The 21,426-nt window shown below is 53.6% G+C and overlaps 2 protein-coding genes across 2 annotated transcripts in view; one reads left to right on the top strand and one right to left on the bottom strand.

The window, feature by feature from the left end:
- Positions 1–889: 889 nt before the first annotated feature.
- HSD11B2 (hydroxysteroid 11-beta dehydrogenase 2) lies at positions 890–5,591 on the top strand. Its single transcript, XM_018083293.2, has 5 exons — positions 890–1,215; positions 2,817–3,029; positions 3,295–3,480; positions 4,092–4,229; positions 4,711–5,591. Exons 2-5 carry the CDS (start codon positions 2,864–2,866, stop codon positions 5,070–5,072), a joined length of 852 nt encoding a protein of 283 aa, XP_017938782.1. The 5' UTR covers positions 890–1,215; positions 2,817–2,863; the 3' UTR covers positions 5,073–5,591.
- A 561-nt stretch (positions 5,592–6,152) lies between these two features.
- Positions 6,153–21,426, bottom strand: part of ATP6V0D1 (ATPase H+ transporting V0 subunit d1) — a 37,331-nt gene continuing 22,057 nt past the window's right edge. The window contains exons 3-8 of the mRNA XM_029965494.1: positions 15,931–16,109; positions 12,951–13,030; positions 9,623–9,700; positions 8,851–9,027; positions 8,033–8,110; positions 6,153–7,528 (exon numbers count right to left, since the gene is read on the bottom strand). Of these exons, the coding sequence (XP_029821354.1) occupies positions 7,367–7,528; positions 8,033–8,110; positions 8,851–9,027; positions 9,623–9,700; positions 12,951–13,030; positions 15,931–16,109 (754 nt within the window). The 3' untranslated portion in view covers positions 6,153–7,366. The remainder of the gene's footprint in view (positions 7,529–8,032; positions 8,111–8,850; positions 9,028–9,622; positions 9,701–12,950; positions 13,031–15,930; positions 16,110–21,426) is intronic.

Here is a 21,426-nt window from a genome sequence, read left to right as displayed (position 1 = left end):
TGGGTTGCCAGGCTGGCACAGCTCAACCCCTGTGGTGGCTCAGCTGCTGTCACTGGAGAAGGACACGATGCCGTGGGGTCAGTCCTCTTTGCTCTCCCTGTGCGGCCGGGAGGGCACCCCAATGGCAATGCCGGAGGCCAAACTTTTTTGCTTGCTCAAGATAAGTAAAGCCAGGGCTTGTCATGCCAAAGTCCCAGTGGAGGCTGGTGTGTCCCACTCCTGGGGGAGCCGCTGCAGTGTCTGGAGCTTCTGCAAAGTCCTCGGGAGTTGCTGCTGACCCGCTGCTCCGGCAAAACGCCGGCTGGCCCCTGGTGCGGGAGTTTGCCCCGGCTTGCCGAGCCTGCGGAGCGCTGCTGGATTTTGCAAACTGGACTCAGGCTTTCTTCTGCTCCTGCTACAGCAAAAGCCTCTCTCTGCTGGCCTGGGGTCTGTGGGGATGCCATGGGGGGTTTCAGGGCACCTACTGTCCTCTGCTCCGCTCCCTGTGCTGGGCTTCTCCCGTGCTCGGTCTGACCATGTCCCTCCCACCGGCACAACTGCAAAACCAGTTGGCGAGCTGGGAGCTGGGGCGGGAGGAACTGGCGCCGGCATCTCCTCGTGATGCAGCATCCTGGGAGGGCGGCGAGCCCAGCGCCAGCCTCGCCGGGGCCGCACAGACTGGCTCCAGTGATCCCGGTGGGGCTGAGCAGCGGTGACGGCTCCTGTGCCAGCTCCAGCATGGCCAGCAGCTCGTGTGCTGGTGGCCATGGGGAGCGAGCAGGCCCTGGGCAAGCTGCCATGCTTTGGGGCCACGTGTTATGGGCCCGGGGGTTTCATTGTCCTTCCCTGCACTCTTGGCCAGGCCTAAGCACAGCAGATGTGGAGCTGAGCAGCGTCGGAGACCTTAAATAACACCAGAGCATCCTCACCCTCCTGGCCCCGGGCCTCCTGCCAGCCTCCCAGGAGTTTTTTTTTTTGTCTGTGTGAATAAATTAGAACTTCCGAAACAAACCCTCTGACCGCCCTCCTCCTCTAAGGCAAAACAAATCCTGCCTGGCTTGGACAGCACGTGGCCGTGTTTGCTCCCTCCTTGCCAGACTTGCCCGAAACAATCTGGCGAACTTGTCTCTCTCAGGTTTTGGGGATGTTTCCTGGGGTTTTGAGGCTCATTTGGTGATAGGAAACTTCATGTTTGGACTGGAAGCTTTTCTTGCTGGCTGCGTGGGAGCAGCACAGGTAACCGTGTCCCATCAGCTGCGTCATGGTGAGGTTGCGGCCACGAGCACTTTTATTTTTAAACCTTATCTTTATTGCAGTTTTCTCCTGCACTGCTGGGAAAGGTAAAATGCACCTTATCTGTTTGGCTGCTGGCAGCACGAGCTGTTCCTGGGGAGAGGAGAGGTGGACGGTGCTGCTCCGGCAGCACCTTGAGCATTCCCTGCGGCACCAGGGTGTTGGGGGTGATGCGGGGGCAATGCCAGGGGTGATGCTGAGCCAGCCTGGCACTCATCCATGATGGATGCTGGGTGTTGCATGGGAAAGGGAGGTCCCTGCAGCCCCTTCCTGCCAGCTGAGCACCTCCGGGGTGTGTTATCACTCTGGCCTCTGGCCATGGGCTTAATTATGGGTTTCTGACGCAGCAATAAAGTAAAGCTCTAAAGTTGGGGACTGGCCCAGAGCCGCTGAGCTGATGGCTTAGCTGGCACCTGAAGAGCTGGAAGTATCCTGAAGCGGGTGTGTAAGCTGGGGGGCAGCCAGTCCCTGTGCCCCCCTGAGGCTGGTGGGAGGGGTGCTGGGATCTCGGGGGGTGACAGTCCCCAGGGTCACAGTTGCATCCATCCCAGGGTGGCTCCTGCACAGGGGCCCTTCTCAGGCATGTCCTGAGGAGCACCCAAGGGTGCCAGGCAGGAGGGTGCAGGGCCATGGGGCTGCCCCTGCAGCGCTCCCCTGTTAATGGTTAATGTGCCTGGGCAGCAGTTGTGGCACGGACTCCCCGAGCTATCAGCGCTGCCATCGGCCCCGGGAACAGCCTGTACCTTGCTGCCGCTGTTTGTTTGCATCCCAGCCACTCCACCCTGGCCACTGGCCTTGTCACCGCCCCACAGTACCCAGCTCCCACCCAGGCTGTCCCCCAGCCACCCCAATGGTGGTTCTGCCAGTGACAGTGTCACCTGTGGTGCCCCTGTTTGAGGCGAGATGGAGGAAATGAGGCTGGGACCGGGCATGGAGCACCCAGTGCCCTCCAGAGAGGGACATCCCCGTCGGATGCTCCCCTGAAGGATGCAGGGTGGCAGGAGCAGAGCAAAATCCCTTTCCCCCCACACTTTTTAATCTCCTCATCCCCCAGCCAGGCAAGGGGGTGCTCCGCCTCTTGGTCACTATTTCTGAGAGGCGAAAAGCATTCTGCAAAAGGCAGCATCTCCCACGGAGCCTTATGCCAGCTCTGAAAGGTGCTTGATGGAGCTTTCAGAGGCTATTTTGGGGGCTGACGGCTCCCACCCCGCACCGCTGCAGGGCTCTGGGCTGTGCCGGTGCCTTGCTGGTGCCTGCGGGTTTGCCTGCACCTTCAATTAGGGAGGCGCTCGGGGCGATGGGGTTGCAGATAAGGGAATGTTTTTTCCGCAACAGAGAGAAAACAGCAGGTCCTCGACCTGCAAATGCCCCAGGGCAAGGTCACGTCCTGGTGGGGCAGGACCTGCAGCAGGGTGACAGCCGAGGTTGTCCCCAGGCAGGGGGAACTGATACTGGGGTGGAAATTTGGTCCCTGGATGAAGAGGCAGAGCTAGGGGGTCTCTGGGGGCTGTCACTGGCCACTGCAAGGCTCCTGTCTCTTTCAGGATGTGACTCGGGCTTCGGGCAGGCGACAGCCCGGCACTTGGACACCATGGGCTTTCGGGTGTTCGCCAGCGTGCTGGACCTGCAGAGTCCTGGTGCCCAGGAGCTGCGCCGGAGCTGCTCGGCAAGGCTGACACTGCTGCAGATGGACCTGACCAAGCCGGACGACATCCAGCGTGTCCTGCAGCACATCCAGGCCCACACCAACAGCACAGGTAGGAGCCCTTGGCGGCCTCCCAGGACCCCTCACAGCTCCCTGGGACCTCAGCCTGTAGCCAGCATGGCAGTGCCAAGCCTCTATGTGCCCCCACAGCGGGCTGCATCCCTGTGGGCACCCGTGCCAACAGTCTCTGCTGAAAGCGCTTGTCCTGGGGCACCCTGCAATTCCCCCCAGGACCCCTGTGAGCCTGGGGGGCAGCTGGGATTCCCGGGGTGGGGGTCCCCACTCAGATCACCTTCTCAAGCACCCTGTCCCTGCAGGACTCTGGGGCCTGGTGAACAACGCCGGCTTCAACGACACCATCGCTGACGCCGAGCTCTCGCCGCTGGGCAAGTTTCGCACCTGCATGGAGGTGAATTTCTTTGGCTCCCTGGAGCTCACCAAGGGGCTGCTGCCCCTGCTCCGCTCTGCCGGCGGCCGCATCGTCACCGTCAGCAGCCCCGCAGGTGAGCAGCCCCCCTCCAGCACCCCTAATCGAGCACCCCCGTGGTGTGGTGTGGCTCCCACCCCCTGGGCACCTCCATATTCCCAGCCAGCTGCATCAGACAGGCCCCAGGCACCATAGGTTGAGCTGGTGGTATCACTGAGCCCCACAGGGGGCACAGGGAAATGGGGAGCTGGAGGGCCTGGGGACAGGCAGCCCAGTTACAGACAGCACAGGCAACCCCAAACCCAGCTGCCACACACCTCCACCATGGACAACAGCCCTGGCCAAGGTGGGAAAACCAGCCTCCTTCTGCCCCTCCCCCAAAATTTTTCTTCCCATTAAAACATATTAATCCTCCACTGGGGTTCATGACCTTAAGCTTTGTCTGTATGGGGAGGTAAAACCACTTTCCTCTTCCCTCCCTACTTTTTCCCCCCACTAAAACATTAATTTGAATCTACTCTCAGTTGTTTTCTCAGCAAATCAAACCCTAAGCCCTCTCTGTGCACAGAGGTCGGGGGCACAGCCCAACACAAGCCACTCCACGCCCCCTCCCCAGTCCCTGCCTGCCCCCTGGCCATGCAGGCACCTTCCTGAGCACCCGCTCACTCATCCCTTCCCTCCTGCCAGGAGACATGCCCTTCCCCTGCCTGGCAGCCTACGGGGCCTCGAAAGCAGCCCTCAGCCTGCTCATGGACACGTTCCGCAGCGAGCTCCAGCCCTGGGGAGTCAAAGTCAGCCTCATCCTGCCTGGCTACTACAAAACAGGTAAGAGGGTTTTTGTTCGCTGCCTGCACCCGCAGGCAAAGGGCAGCTATTCCAGGGAGGCAGGAGATGGAGCAATGGGATGAGCAGCTGGTGGTGCAGGATGCAGCTTCTGAGCATCTCCAGCCACCTCCCTGGGGACAGTGGCTGTCCTGTGGGTGTTGTGCTCTGGTGGATGGGAAACAGGGTCAGGATCAAGTCCTGACAGCAGATCTGATGGCATAAGGGCTGGTTGAAGCAGCTCAGCCACATTTATGGTAGCACTATCCCCACTGCAGGCAGAGTCTGAGACCTCTGGTCGAGTCCGGTGCTACCAAGAGCCACCATGGTGCTCCCACTGCACTTCCCTTGTGGCAGATCTTTGCCAGAGTTTCAGCAGGACCTTGTCAAGAGGCTGGGAGGTGACTGGGGCTGCCGGCACCCCTGGCAGGGGGGCTGGAGGAGGAGGGGCCACACAGCTCACGGGGGGACCATGTCCTTGCAGGGACGACGTGCGACCCAGCCTTCTGGAACCTGCAGAAGCAGCAGCTGTTGGCCAGCCTGCCCCAGGAGCTGCTGCAGGCCTACGGCGAGGACTACGTGGAGGAGATCAACCACCAGTTCATCCAGTTCATGAAGGTGGCGGTGGAGGACCTGAGCGCGGTGGTGAACAGCATCACGGACGGGCTCCTGGCTGCCAACCCAGCCGTGCGCTACTACCCAGGGCAGGGCCTTGGGCTCATGTATTTCATACACCGCTACCTGCCCTATTTTGTCCGAGACTTGTTCCTGAAAGGATTCTTCATCAACCCCAAGCTGCCGCGAGCGCTGCGGCGGGAGCACCACAACGATGTGAAGAAGGCCTGACCTCGGCCCGCGCGTGGCCTCTCCCGGGATTTCCAGGTGCGCCGGCCCCCGAGCGCGCGCGCGGCCGGAGGCAGCGCCCTCCTGCACCGTGGGGGGAACAATCAGCACTAGACGTTAAAAACCAAATTTCTTTCCAAAATCAGGTAGATCTATTTTCTATTGTGCGAGAATCAACATTTTCTAGAGACCTTGGTTTTTTGTATTTTTTCTAACCGTGCATCCTCCAAGGGGCCCATCCCTGCCTGACTGAGCAGCTCCGCAGGCTGGGATGTACCTCGGGCATTTCCTCAGCTACCCACCATCTTCCGTACTGCTCTCAGAGCTGTTCGTCTCCGTCACCTCTTGGCTGGGTCAGGGCTGGGACCCTGTGGCTGCTGCCTCCCTGCCACTCATTACACACTCCACGTGCTCCCGGCGAGCGCAGGGGCCGAGGCCGGGCTGCCAGTGCTGCAGAGCTCTCCACAAGATGAACCACGTGATTGTCACTTTTTCAATAAAGCCGTTCTTGATATTCCAGCAGGTTCTGGCTGTCTCCTTCCGCAGTGCAGCGCCGTGATGCTGGTCAGGGATGCCCTGCCTGCGGGCAGAGCTCAGCCGGGTCACGGCTGGCACCACGCTGGGCACTGTAGCAGGAGCCATGGGAGTCCCAGAAAAGGGGTCAGTCTGCCAGGAAGGGCTTGTGCCCACTCCCTGCTCCTCCCCAACCCTACCCCAAAGGCTTCCTTTCGCTTTGCTCCAATGCTGTGGTCCTGCTGGGGCAAGGATGGAAGGGGTGACAGTGCCGCGCATGGACAGCCCCACGCAGGGTGACAAGCCATGCAGCTCCCTAAGGTTGCACCCCTCAGGCACCCCTTTAGCTCAGCACCCAGCTGCACCCACACACCAGGCACTGCCCTGGGCCCCACGGGGTGGTATGACCACCTTGCCCGTGGAAGAAACAAGTGTCCCAAGTCACGCAGGAGCCACACCAGGCTCCGCTACCACAACTATCAGATTCCCTGGGGAAGAGGCCCTGTGGCTGATGGAGGCTCTGCCTGGGGCTGTGGGAGCAGATGCCCAAGTAAGCAGGAGAGCACAGTGCAGTAGGCAGATATTTATTGATGTAGAGAGGAGGGGGTCACAGGAAAACAAACTGCAGAGGTGACCACAGCACAAGCTGGGACAGAGCCGCTCTCCACTGATCCCTCCCCACAGCAGCATGCAGCGTGTTTGCCACCAGCAAGGCTCCTCTGCTGCCATAGCACATCTCCCAGAACTTGAGTGCAAGTAAGAGCTAGCCAGGACAGAGCAGCAAGGAACAGGGCTGCCACACCATGCCAGGGCTTGGCTCCCACCCCAGGCCATGGACAGGCAGGGCCTAAGACATATCTGCCCTCGCTGGGGTGACCAAGGGCTGCTCTGTCCCACAGCCAGCTGGGCTGTACAGCTCCATGGCACTGCCAGCCTGCCCTCCACAGGTGAGGAGCTTGGATGTCTGCCCTGAGGAGGTGCAGGGGTCCATCAGCATCTGCAGAGACCAAAAGAGCCCTGGCTCTTGCATGGTTGTGACAGTAAACTGCGACCTGTGGGTCTCCAGAGGAGGAAGGGGCTCAGCCAACTTATGGAACCCTGTCCAGGGCAGCAGAGAGACTGATGAGAGCTGCTCTTGCAGACACAGCAAGGCTGCATGAGTGCAAATGCTGCCAGAGTGGGAGGAGTGTGTTCCACAAGCCCTCTGGCTCTGCCCTCACGTTCCCAGAGGCTCTGTCCCAGTCTTGGCTAGGGCTGTTCAGTCCCTCCCAGGTCAGGGTTAGCTACAAGGGGATGCAGGGATTGCACAGCAGCATGGGCTACGCTACAGACCACACTCAAACTACATCTCACAGGAACAACACTGAGTAGGAGGTGTGCAGAGCACTGACAGAGGACCCCCAGCCATGGCAGACCTGACCCGTTCCTCTGTAACAGTGGGACCCCCTTGGAGGAAGCTCCCCCCAGCTCATGCTCGCTCTGTGAGCGTAAGCGTACACAGCAATTAGTACAGGAACACTTGGACCACTGGACACACAACAGGAGGTGTCCCTCCTGCTGCACAGGGCCAACCCTGGGCCGCTGGTCCCTCCGGACGCCTCACAGCACACACAACTCAAACTTCAGCTTGTGAATAATTTAACTAGCAACTATACAGTTTCCTCATCTGATCCAGTTCCACAGATGGGACATCCCTGGAGTCTGGGTAAGGGACAACCCAGGGAGTTAGACGGGGGTCCCTACGGACTCCAGGGGCGGGAGGGTCAGGTAGGAGCAGAGCAGGGTTAGAAGATGGGAATGTAGTTGTCGATCTTGGTCCTGTGCCGCTGGGCGATGCACTCTGCGATCCACACGATGTTGCGGCACTCCTGCTCCTTCAGCTTCACAAAGGCGTAGAACACCCCGAAGTGGAACTGGTTGAGAAAGGCCAGCTTGTTCAGCTTCACCTGGGGAAAGCCCAAAGGAGGAGATGTCACTTGTCCACCTCAGATGGGAAGAGCTGGTCAAGGTAAGTGTGGACCCGCTTGGGAGGGCCCATGACTTCCCAGCAGGCTGGAAGGCTCAGCACAGGTATCCTGCTCTGCATCTCTCTAGGTCCTTGGGACAGCTCCAGCCTACAGCACAGGACTCAGGACAGGCTCTGACATTGAAGGGGGAAATATTTATACCCTCAGGTACCGTGAAAATCTTCCTTTCCCATGTAGTTACACTCTGGTTTTATTATCGATGGACCAAATATCCACAAGCAGTCCCAAAACGTGCTCTAATCTGTCTGGGTGAGAAAACATTCCAAGCATGCTGGGCCCCCATTCCCATGCAGGAGCAATGTGTTTTTCCTTCCCCCAAACCATGTTCATCCACAGCACTGCTAACAGGGCAGCACACCAGCTTGCTGCCACCCTGAGCTCTGCAAAGGGCACATGCCAAGAAGCGTCTCGGGTGTCACTCACCTCATGCTCAAAGAACCGGTCTTCAAGGGTTTTGTCCCCAGGGTTGCTGCCAGCCCCTTCAAAGAGCAGCTTGTATTCCTGCAGGAAGGCATTACATGAGGATATATCCCATACCCAAGCCCAGCAGCACTTGGGGGCCCCCTGTGTCAGACAGGCTACCCTGTCAAGTCAGCAGAGGACGGAGAAGCCAAGAGTCCTTTGAAGAAGCCATATCGTCGCTTAGAGCCTGCAGGAAGGGGCATCAGGTACAGCCCCCTCCATGTACAAACTGGAGTGCTTGGGCCAGGCTCCTGTGCCCACACACACTGGTGCATGCCCTGGCTGCTCAAGAAGGGACACTGACCCCAAACAGGTCCCCAGCCTGCACAAGAGCAGCTTGAGGAACACAGACACATCCAAGCGTGTGCTCCCAGGTCAGCGTCTCCCCTGCGACTGGAGCAGAGCTCAGGGCTGGAGATGGGGCACGCCACTTCTTACTGAAGACACATTTCCACTCCCAAACCAGGCAAGGAGAGCCTGTCATTGCTGCCACACTAACACCTCAAGGGTTTGGTGGTGAGGGCAGTCCCCACACCCCAGGACAGGGCACAGTCTCCCAATCACCCCTGGAATGACAACCACGACTGACAAGCCTACGGCATCCCAGGAAAGCCAAGTCCGACTTGGCCAAGCAGAGCACAGGACCAACAGCAACAGCAGAAGACAGGCACCCCTCTCCCCAGGCTGTCAATCCACAAGTTCCCCCAGATCCCAGAGAAGCTCTGACTCAGAGCAGGCCCTTGTACCAGTCCCCATGGCCCTCACCCCAGAGCACTCACAGGGTAGTAGTCAGCAACGTTTTTGACTTGCTCGTAGTCATCTGCCCTGGCCAACTGAGCCAGGCCCTCGGGGTAGAGCTTGCCACAGTGTGGGAACAGCTTGGCTCGGTCCTCCTTGGACAGCTCAGTACCAAAGGAGTTGATGGTGATAATGAAGGCCCTCCTGTCAGCTTCAAACTGCGGGGCAAGAGAGAGGTTCACCTTGGGATGCAGCATCCTTACCAGAGGCCAGCAGATACTACAGCTGCTCTGCACAGAGTCACGTCAGAGGGCAGCATGAGGAGCCTGCCAGGATGTGCACAGCTCTCCAGCGCTCAGCCAGGGCAGGCTACACGTGCAGGATCCCAGTATACCCAGTAGATGATGCCTGGGGAGCAGGCAGGTGAGGAAATCCCCATCCCAGGCACAAGCCAAATCCCGCCCAAGTCCAGGAGTGTGTTTCACCTACTGCTCCTGAGCCCTGAACATCCCATAGCAAGCCTTGGCATGGAGACCTGCTGTGCCCTGAACAGCTCTGGTTGCTCTCCTGCTTGTTATCCATATGAGAAGATGAAGATCTTGCCACAAAGGCAACAAATGTGTCAACAGCCGGCAAGATCAGGACTGGGGAACTAAAGTTATGTGCAGAGAGTGTTCTCCAGGTCTCCCAGTGAGCAGGCAGAGTGGGCATGGGGTTGCTGAAGAGTATCTTGAGCATCCTTAATGCTGGCAGGCAAGCTGGGCCTGAACATCACTACAATACCATGCCAGTTATGGGAGTTTCCAGACCTACCTCCAGGATTGGGCACATGGCATCTGCTGTGGTGCCTCCCAGTGTCTTGCAGAACTTGTAGAAGGACTCCAGGTAAGCCTGGAAGAGAGAGGGCAGGTGAGCACTCTGCTACACAGCTTCATCTACCGTCCCACAGGGCCCTTCAGCAGAGGACAGAAAGCAAGCAGGGAGGATCCCAGATGCTCTCTAACACAGCACAGGAACTCTGGCCCCGTGTGAACTTGCCCACACAAGGACAGTGCTTCCCCAGGAGCTGCAGACATGACGGGTTGTGGTTGGGTTCGTTCAAGTGACTGCATGAGCTTACTGTGGGCAAGATCCCCGGGCAGCAAGGCTAAAGCCTATTTTTCTCCTTTGAATCATCTAACTCATTTACTGAAGTCTCACGTGGTTTCCTGACCCTGCTCTGGCCTCCACAAACGTGCCAAGCCACACAACCATAGCTGCAAGACCTACACTCAGAAAGTACCGCTGTGTAAGCAGAGTCAAGGGATGAGACAGGACATCTGTGAAAGAAACCAGCCATCCCCTCTAATTCTCTTTTCACACTGCGGCCTCTTGGTCTCCATCCCAACTGGAGCACTGCAGAAAACATAAGGCCAGGGACAGTAACGTTGCCTCCAGGAAACGTAATCCTTTGTGGAGATGCACCGTGATCCAGCTGGAAGATGACTCTGTGTCCCAGGGGGAGCCTAGGAAGGCTGTGCATGGCTAAAAGTACCATTCGGAAATAACGTTCTCAGAAGAAGTGATGGTGTGATAAAGCACTTCCCTGGGCAGAGAGCTGCAACCAGAGTCTCTTCAAAGGGATGGAATAAAATGATGCTGAGACATCACAAATCTCTGCTTTGTCACAACAACTCCTGGACTGAAGACGGACCAAGAATGCACGTGTTGGACACCCTCAGCACTAGGAAAACACCTGGATTACTGTGTTCTGTAAATATTTGTAACCACACAGTGCAAGAGGAGGGTACTGGGGTGAGCATCACACATCAAAGAAACATCCTCTCCAGCACTCGCCACTGCTCAGGTGGAGGAGAGCATTGGCCTGCAGCTACCACAGGAATAAGGACACGGATAATGGACTTTGCTTGAGGCTGACGGGAGAGGTAACGTGGATAAGAGGTTCAGTTACTACCTTTGCCCTTATCAGAGTTCACGCACACTTTGCTTTAGAAGCAAAACCAGGTGTACTCAGATATGCAGCAGTGAATGAGGATCCAGTACCACAGACACCTTGGAAACACAGGAAAACAGTCACACTGGGTGCCCTCCCAGTGACAGCAACTTACAGAAACTCTCTGGTGTCCTGAAGCCCTTATCCCAGCAATGGGGGTTTCTTTGCATTTAATGATCCTTAATGGACTTTCACTTCCATGAACCGCCCCCCCTGCCTCCTGCCAGCCTCATCTGTTGTCAAATCCAGCTTATAGGAAGACCTGTGGCCTGTCCATCCACATTGATTCTTCCAACATTATTTGTGGATACCACCACAGCTGGGAATCCTTCCTTTTCCAGGTGAGGAATCCTAGCCTTTCTTTTTGTAGTTTTCCATACAGAAGTCATCATATCCAAGCCTTTAAATGAGTCCTCCTTAGCACCTTCTCCTATTCTGCTGTTCATACTTGGAGATGAGACGAACGAGACAGTGTCCATGTCAAAATGTTACAGATGGATGCAGCAGCACAGTGATATTTGTGCAGTTCTTTTCTACTGTTAGGAACATGTTACCTTGTAGAGAGACACTTGCTTAGGTCAATCACTACCCAGGATTCCATTTAGTAGTAGGAAGGAACAAGGAGACCCTTGCTGCACAAGCACAGTTAGGATTACCTCCTTGCCTCTCCCATACATCACTCCACATTTATCCACAGTAATTCTCCTGCTTTATTTTATTGCCCAGTCACAAAGCTCCTTCAGCTGGTTCCTACAAGAAGGTCATCAGAAAAAGGCTAACAGTCAGCCAGCTTCACTTCAACATATCCACTGAAGAGGTGGAACAGAGGGAATAAGCACTGAAGATAACAATGCCAGGACACCTTCACTGTAGGACTTGGCTGCTGACCACCCTCTGCACTAAGCACTGACCACTTTCACCCTCTGCTCCTCATCTTAACCATATTTCCATTGAGAACCTTCTCACTTGCCACTGCTAACAAGAAACCTTTGTAATGGCTTTCCTCCTCTAAATCCTGCTCAAACCTTCTGTCAACACACTCAGAAATTCCTTCAAAAAACCTCCAGCATGCCTGGGAGGCAGCATTTCCCCTTCCCATGCCAACTCCTCACAGACACAGGCATCCATCCCAGGCACCTGCCTGCTTCTTGGAGCAACTCTCTGCAGATTCCACACCTGATTTTATTTCCCTCATTTGCATTGTGTTACATATTTTCCAGTCCTTGGGGAGAGAGGTAGCTTCAAGTGAGAGCCTGTAAGCAGCAGTCACCTTTTCCACCCCTGTAGCCCTGTGATTTGTTACGGATGGAGCCCCTGTGTTCCCCAGGGGCTGCTCTTTACCCAGCACACACCAAGGGATACCAGGCACTTATGCTTCTATTTGGGGGGTAGGAAGAGCAGAATGAAAAGCAGCATAAAAAAAGGAGATGGGAAAGGACGTGGCAGCTGAGACCAAGGAGATGCCCCCCCCCCCAACCTGTTTTCCCTGTGCTTGGTCTGCTCCCTGTCTTTCCCCTCCTGCCTCACCTCAACAGGCAGACCTGTGCCCTGCATGGCTGGGGGTGTTTATGCACACAGCCATCCCTCCCCGTTACAGCAAAGGCCAGTACATGCCAGAGGCCACAGGCAGCTGGGCATGACTGCTGACATGCCACTCCTTCTCCCCTCCCTTTGCCTTCTTCCCTTCACGCCTGACCTGCTCTCTGCCTCTCCAAACAGGCCACGGCTTCCTTGGAAAACAGAGGTCACACTGACTGCAGGCTGGCTGTGACCAGCCAAAACAAGGTTGACAGATACAATCTGCATCCCCCCCTTGATCCAGAGAGTCGAGATGGAGCGATAGCCACAGCCTGCACATAAACACATGCTTTGACACCGCCTGCTAAAACCAGATGGGGCCTGTAGAGGAGATGACAGCTCAGGACAAGGAGATCCTTAGCCCCTCCACATCCCTGTGCCAATAGTCTGCCCCCCCAGCTTGCACCTTTTACACTCCTCTACCAAGAGCATCTAACCCCAACCACAGCCATGTCTTTGGCTGAAGAAAGGTAGCCTAGGTTGGAGCTCCTGACCCAAGACAGAGCTATAGTCACACCAGGAATAAACAGAGAAGTTAACATCTCTTTCCCTTCCCAGAGACTCGTTTACCTTATACAGCGTGTTTCGAATGATTTCAATGTTCATTTCATCCAGGTCCTGTTCAGATATGCAGTCTTGGAAGAAAGCAGCTGAAACAGAGCCACAAACAGAGTTAGCACTGCCCTAACCAGACCCATCCTCAGCACCTTCCAGACTCCTCAACAGTACCAGGCAGAAGCATACCCTGTGTTCAGCTTGTCCCTCCTAGGCCTGACCCTTACCTTCAGCAGTCACCAAACTGCCATGACTCAAAACCTCAGGCTCCACCATGGTTCCCTAGGCCATAACAATTTTTGGAATTCTCACATGAAAATCTTTGCTGACCCTTTAGTCCTATGGTTTGGCTAACAGCCTACTCCCAGCAGAAATTCTCAGCTCTGGGCCCCAGCATCAGTGACAGTCTGCATTTGAAAATAAGCAAACCCCAAACTGTTCCCAGTCTGGGCAGGGGCTTGGAGGTGACAAGGCAGCTTCAAACTGCCTGCTGCAGCACGGCAGGAGCGCTTAAGCACCCGTGAGACAGCAAGTCCTGAGGAACTGATGATTCTCCCCCTTTCTCCAATATTTCTGTGGGATTGAGGAGGCATGGGGATGCCACCACCCACGACACTCCATGGCTGGAATCAGGAGTTGTTTCTCCTGGTCAGGTCTATCGGTCATATTTTCTACCTCTTCCGAGGGCTTTTATTTTTTAGCTGGAAGGTAACAACAGGAGACAGGACGAATTAGTAGGATTTGGTAGGATGCTCAGCCCTACATACTTTGCCAGAGTACCTCTGGGAGGGAGCTGGAGAAGTTGTTGCCACCTAAAGAACACATATTTCAGACTGAACACAGGATGCTGCAAGCTGCAGATGAAGATGTCTCAGTGTAATGTAATGCTGTCGTGCTCTTGCTTCCAAGCAAGTGGTACAATAAAACCCAGCGGCGGGACTTTATGACTTCTTTAACTCTCACTCAGCAACCAACTTTGCTGAATTTGCTACAAAGAGCAATCTGATCTGTCTCAGTTGACACAGTCCAGCTGTGGGTACCGTGCTGAGAACTGACTGGTGCAACACAGGCTCACACCTCTGGCCTGAGCCACTGCCAGAGCATGAGCTGCCTGGCAGGGACAGCAGCTGCACTGTGGGTCTGGAGGGTCCTGCACAGGGCTTAAACCCCTGCAGAGGTTCCTCTGCAACAGCACCAGAGCCCAGTGCCACGTAGCTGGGGGCCTGACAGTTGGCAAAAATGCAAACAGAGCGTGCCAGGACTGGTTTTTACGGCAGGACCCGCTGGCCAGCCTGGATCGCTAAGCAGTGGCTACTTCAGAGTAGCAGAGGAATGAGTACACAGCTATTTCAGTTCTTGGCCCTCTAATATCCCAAATTAGGCTTACAGCAAGTCTTATGTTGCCCTGCTAACCTTTGAAAGCCATTTGGGGTTAGGCATTCCCACCAAGCCACGTAGCTACTCAAGTACTTTTAGGAGATAGAGCTGCTGTTTCCTTGCGTGTGGTCACTGGAAAGAGTGCAAGTTAAACAACTGGAGCCTGCATGCCTGCTTGTTTAGGCAACACAGCTACTCCCCATGTTCCCCTGTTGAAGAAATGCCACACTGGTTGGTACACAGCCCCAAGGGCATGGCCAGGGCAAAGGTCTGGAGAAGAAGTCAGCCCAGCCAGGGCAGAAACAGGCAAAACTGACTCCTGTACAAGCACATGAATGCGAGAGGCAAAGACCCTCAACTGTCAGCTGGATTCTCCAGAACCACCTCCCCACTGACACAGGGCATTTTCACTCTATGCACTGCTGGAAGCTTTAAGGTCTCTGAGAGCTAGTATCTCTGAAATACTCTGTTCTATCTTACTGCCAAAATGGGAAGGTTCCCACTTACTTATGAGGAGGATTTTCTTCCCACATATCATCCCTACAGTGGGCTCAGTTCTCCTGCTGTGCTGTTGCCCTGCCTTGCAACCCAGATCTCTTGAGACATGTCTTCCCTCCTTTCCTGGGCACAAGTCATTTTTCCATGACAACTACTTCACTTGCCCCTATGATTACAAAGAGCATTTGCAAAAGCACTTTCAGTTCCAAAACCAACGATTTCTATCAAAGACAATATGATGACTTAGAGTGTTTTGTTCCTTCTAGCAACCCCAAAAGAATGATTAATCACTGACTCAGGCACATCTCATTACATTTTTGCCCACATAGACTAAACTTGCAAGTCACCTGTGACTACCTCCCCTACTACTGCTAAAAGACTACCATATTTTCTCCAGAACCAATTCCTACACCTTCTATCTTTAGAGAATATCTGTTTGACTTGCTGTTCACAAGACACTTGGTTTTAGCATTATGTGCCTCCTGAACAAGCCCATGGCCCTGAAACAGCTTACCTCAGTCTGAGACAGAATACCTCAGTGAAGGATCCTGCTACACAACGAGTTTTAAAGGCTTTTGGAGATTTCTTTGTTTTGTTGTGGTTGTTTTGGTTTGGGTTTTTTTTGTATAAAGAGCTTTCATTTAACTAGCGCTAATTTTAGTAGTCTCAGAACAAGACTGGGCATGTGCAGATCTCTGTAAATATCTAAAAAAATTGCCTAAAGAAATTACCCAATGGTCCAACTAAAAGAGCTGGAAACCAAGTGACTCATTCCAGCAGAAGACCTGACAGCCCTTCACTAAGGAAGCTCAAGGCCTGGCTCACACAAACCAAACTCCAAACTCTCCAGCAGTCTGCACTACCAGGGTGCTGGCCTGGACACTGATTGAAGGGTACAGAGAGTTAGCTGGTCCTCCAGAGGAAAAACTGGCATAGGACAGGCCTAAACCTGAACTCAAGCCCAGCCACCACAGGCAGTACAGCCACAGCTGTGCATTTCCCACCGCTCTGTCTTCCTGGAGTACAACTTAGGCTTAGCTGGAGCCAGTTAGACCGGGGGAGAAAGGGACATCTGTTCCACCACACACAGCTGAGAGGTATTCTGATGGGCCCCACTCACCCAGGGGAGTGTCCACCAGGATTGCATTGTAGAGCTCCGCAGGCGTCTGAGCAATGTTCACAGCTTCCATCTGCTCGAAACTTCCCAGAGGGTGGCACTTGGGCACCAGCTCGGAGATCGAACGCTGGTGCAGAGTCCCAGTGATCAGCAGAATGACATTGTCAATCATGTAGCTGTACCTGGAAGAGGAAGAAAGAGGAAGACTGAAACAACAGAAATAATGCAAAACCCCGCACCACACACACATCATCTTCCTATGAATGTCCCCAGAAAGATGCACCCTCCCCAAAAAAGAAATAGTAAGGCATCTCCTCAGTGTCTGCTTATCATGCCAGCCTAGGAGAAGGCAGTCAAGCATAATCCCAGGCTGTGATTTATGCCACAGCTGAACCACACCATCTGGGCATCACCCACCTACCATCAAAGAGTATTAGATTGGAAGGGACTTCTGGAAGTCTCTGGCCCAATACCCTGCTCTAAGCATGGCCAGCTCCAGCTGCTCAGGGCCTTGTCCAAATGAACTTTGAGTTATTTGCAAAGATATAATCTCACAACCTCCCCAGGGCTCTGCTTCAGTGTCTGACCACACTCAAATGAAAAGTCTTTTCCTAACCTTCCCCCATGGTCATTGGTCTACTGTCTCTCATCCTAACCCCACACATCTCCAAGAGGAGCCTGGCTTCAGCTTTCCCACGCCCTCCCACAAGGTAGGTGGGAACATTTGTCCTTCCAGCATTCCCACTGCTCTCCTCACACTGCTGTGCTCTGCAGAGAGCATGTGCAAAGGTGTACACGGTAGGACACCAGCAAGGAGGAATGTGCAGATAGCCCAAGCTATCTGTGCCAGCCACACTGCTCCATCTTGCCAAGAGAAAGCAGGAAGGGTCACGTTTCTGCAGCCCTGCTCCCTTCCAAAAACAACAGGGCTGGCACAACCTTGGTTCGCACTCTCACACGAGGTTTTTCACACCTCTACCACCAAAGGTACAAACTTCTTTGCACTAGCCCAAGTTATGACATCACTAACCACGTTCTCTGCTTATGTTGTTCAGGATCAGCAGGTTCAGCCTTTGGCACTGCAGTAATGGGACATTCAGTCTGGAATCACCACACTTGTCACAAGTTCTACCAACACAAGCCCTTTGTGGCCCTTCTCTCCAGTATGTCCATGTTTCTCAGGCACTGAGGAGCCCAGAGATGGGCACAGTATGCCAGGTGAGACCTCCTAGTCCTGGGCAGAGGGGAAAGAACACCTCCCCGTTCTCCCAAACCAGCCAGAGAAGGGAGGTACAGCTGGCCTGAAGGTTCTAAGAGATCAAGGCATCACATAAATACTAAGTGTCCCCAGCAAGGACAGGAGTGATGCTCTAGGCACCTTCATCTCCAGATAAGACACAAGCCAACCAAACTGAAAACCTGAAAAACGTCAAGTGAGATGAGGGGTTTTTTTCAGTCAGCAGAAGTTGCCTTTGCAAATGTTCCTCAGCAGCAAAGGGAAGAGGCACAGATGCTGGAAGAGCAGGGTATTTGGCATTTTACACTCCCTTGCTCTCACTGCTAGTTCTGACTCTAAAAATTCAGACAATGGAAAAGACCTGAAGAAGCTCCTTGGCAGGAGCTGCTCCAAAACAAAGGAGATCAGGACTGAACTAGAACGGCAGAAGGAGCTGTGCAAGTCTGGAGCTGGAGCTCTGCTGAGGGTCAGGCTTCCCACATGTACTGAAGAAAGGGAACTTAAGGCCAGCACCCTGGGACTGGGGTGAGGGCAGGGATTGCAAGGCTCAGTTGATGTTTGCCAGACAGGCACTGGGATGCTGCAGGTCTCTGTATTTCCGAGCTAACACGGAGGACATAGTACAGCCCTGTTTCCCTTTTACCACATCAAAGGTAGCCAAGCAGAACCAGTTAAAGGCAGATTTCAGTAGTTTTTATGAGATGGGCTTACTGCCTCTCAACTATGCTCAAAGGGCACGTCCATGAACAAATCAAATCCACACCTTAGTTCCTCAAACAGGCGCTGCTCTTTTCTCTCCACACTGCCAGGCTGAGTAATGCACCTCCTGGCCCTGTGATTTTTACAGAGAGCCCTTCTGTGTTTGCAGCCTACCTTTCCTGGTTCAATCTAGAACCAGGGCAATCAGCACAAGCTTCAGGTACTAGGAAACCTCCTTTTGCCCTTTAATCCACAAGGTCATTATCTTCCCTCCTGTTTGTGCAGCTCTCACCATGGAGATGATTGCAATCTCCAGGACAGCAAGAAGGGCCTGTTTATGAGAACTGAGGTCAGTCCCTTGCAGTAAGCAGCTGGTTCCTGGTAAATACAAGCATCTGCACCCTAACACAGATGCATCTCCATGAGGTGTGCCAGAAAAAGGATACAGAAGATCCTTTCCCAGCTCCACCACCTGCCCTCAAACATGCAAGTTTCCCTAGTGTGACATAGTAGCTTTAAGGAAAGACCATAGGCAGCACTACTCTCACCAAAGCAAGACAACAACACAGGGTGAGACCAAATTTGCTACTTCAACTGAGCCCACAGTGAAGGGATAGGTAAGGAAATATGGTCATTGCACAGTATGTCAGCACACCTCCTTCCTATCCCCAGCTTATCACAGATATCACTTTCCACAAGATATTTGCAACTAGCAAGGAGCCTGGCCAAAGTCAACTGCACAAGAAGGAAGTGAGGAAAAGTACCTGGAGCCCTTCTGCTTGCAGGTCTTCAGAGCAGCTTACTGGAGTCACATCAAACTCATCCATGCCCTCTCAGATGAGCTCAGTATGAAAGCCACAGCCAGGTTTGGAGAGAGCTGCCAAAATCTGACCCTCATCACATGTGCAACTATGCTTCAGACTGATGGTCCCAGGAAAGACAACCCACTGCCAGAGAGCAAAGCATGGCTCTCATTTCATTTATACCCCTTAACTTGCTTGTTTCCTCATTCTTCAGGGAAGTCTGGGGACATGCATGGTCTACAGTCCAAATGCCAAGGCCTCTAAGGAGGCATCAACTGTTTTAGAGAGCACTTCACCTACAGACACCACTTAAATCTTGCTGTCCAAGGATTCAGCCCTGCAGGAGGAGTTACCATGTGACAGCATTTCAGCCCTTCACAATAACAAAGGAGACGCAGCAGGACAAAGGTCTTGGTGTGCCTGCCGAGGCCAGGCAGACACCAGCACCTCGACCTAATCCTTTCTGATAGTTCTGTTTCCTTCATGGAAGCCCAGACCACACTTATTCACGTTCAGTCCCTGCTTCAACCCAGTAAAAACAGTCACAGCTAAGTCACTAAGGACTGCAAGGCACATCTTCTAGTGCCAGGGCAGCTGGTAAAGCCTCTTCTCATCTGTGGAAGGGGTGACACTTTCTTTTTCATGCCAGGTCTCAACAAGAACACATCTGCCTCCACCAGCACAGCTGTCCCAAGAACACAGCAGAGGTCCTGGCTATGCTGGCATTTTCTCCCAGGTCCAAAGAATCAGATTTATTACAGTGGCAGCAGTTTTCCTAGGAACCTCCAACTACATGTGTAATGGAGCAGCTTTTGTCATCACCCTCCTCATCTCCCATAGGGCTCTGACCAGCTTCAAATGTTTCAGCTTTCACAGTTAATGCATGCTCAGACCCCTCCACAAGCATTTTAACCCTCACTAGCTCTCAGTGCACTAATAAAAGCACCAAACTAGGGGCCACAGGAGAAAACAGGAGTAGCTGGTCATTTGCAACCCCGGGAAGTCTTCCTTCAGCCCACTTGGGTTCTTTTCATAACAAAGCTCTCCTGGGCACAAACATGTTTGAAAATCCTGCTTTGAGCTGCTTTCTGCCCACCCAAGGACATGGACACAAAACCAGTGTATGTTCAGCAGGAGTTCGATGTTACACCCTGCCTTGCTCTTCCTGTCACCCCCTGAACTGAGGTGTGGTATATTCCAGAAATTCACATTCACAGAAATACCATTTTAGTCAATACTGAGAAGCATCAGTAGCATCTCACACGAGGGCAGAATTTTTTATTAAAGGACAGAAAAGAGCAAACACAGAAAAATCATGGGTATCATCCACAGCAGGAGAGAGATGATGGTTTCCAGCTTCCTGAAGTCCAATCTCTTTGCTCCTCCAGCGACACCCACTTCAGCACAATACACCTTGGGTGGCACTCAGATACCAAGAACAAAGTCAGGCTAGAACATGCCTAGAGAAGCCAAAGTCGGGGGTGGGTGGGGGGAAACCTTCCTTTCAGCAGCAGCAGCAGCAGACCAGAGTTCATTCTCAGTGCTGGGTTTGGGAGGTGTGGTCTCAGGTTGACACAGAAGAGACCCCTCACAGAGAACAGAGGAGAGCCAGCCCCCAGAAGCTGAAGTCTGGGACAGTCATCCATGGATGGTTATAGAGCAGGATCGAGCTGGAGTAGAGCACACATGCAAAAGCCATGTACAGGTACTTTGACAATGTATGTTTTCCTCCTTCTGGTGTTCCTTAAGTACAAGCACTGATAAATGAGACACCCAGGACAGACTGCAGCGGCCCACTGAGTAGTGGGAAAGGCTGTTTTAGCAGGGGAGCACGTGAAATGCATGAACACTCATCACATGGGGCATTTACAACTTGGCCTCAAGGCACTCAGGCACAGCCCTGCAAGGCAGTGACCCCAAAGCAGTTAGAGCTTTTCCCTCCCCCACTTACTAATCTAATCTAATCATAAAGAGTCATTGTCCTATAGCAGATAGGTTGTTTTTTTATTGCTTTCTGTTCCAGGATACTAAAGAAACCGTTAACAATACTGCAAGTGGTCACAAAGCATGACTAATGACGGAACATTGCATGACCTGCGATTCTCAGGGATCCTCCAAAAGTTGTGCCAAACTGTAGCTTAACAGCTGCTCTGCAAGGGGTCATGAGGACAGCCCATGTCACAGCCAACACAGGGAGCAGTGGGCCGGTGCAGAGGTGCATGGCAGGGCTTTGCTGGGATGGGGTAAGGTATGTCATTGCTCAGGTAACTTTAATGCTTTCCAGCATTAGACCCTAACAGAGACTGCTGTGAGCAAGGCCAGAGTCCCTGTGTGACTGCATTGGGCAGCTACTCGGATTACTGTAGAAGCATGTGTTTATTTTGGGATGAAAAAGGGAAATCTCCAGTGGGATTAGAGCAGTGCTCTGAATTCCACATGAATTCAAGAGACAGCTTTAAAAGATAATTAAGTTGTTTTGACTATAGTCACTTTAGCATCTAATGCTTCCCTCTTGCAGCTCATCCAATTCATATACTCAGGGGCTGTTGGGGGAAGTAACTTGTGGGAAAAAGTTTCAGGCTGGTTGTACTGCTGCTTCCTTGAGTTTGTGCATAAATACACAGACCCACCTCTATATCCCACTGGATACTGTGCTGCTGGTGCACAGAGCCACTTGTCACACCTCTCTCAAGTTCCAAATGTTAAGCAGTCACGGGGGAAAGCAACACACAGACTTCAAAGCACAAAAGAACAGTGGCT

Source organism: Manacus vitellinus, unplaced genomic scaffold, assembly GCF_001715985.3.
Source record: "Manacus vitellinus isolate BGI_N305 unplaced genomic scaffold, ASM171598v3 scaffold_10_pilon, whole genome shotgun sequence".
Taxonomy (NCBI): domain Eukaryota; kingdom Metazoa; phylum Chordata; class Aves; order Passeriformes; family Pipridae; genus Manacus; species Manacus vitellinus.
The sequence above is the reverse complement of the archived record's forward strand: the minus strand, read 5'-3'. Positions and strand labels throughout refer to the sequence as shown.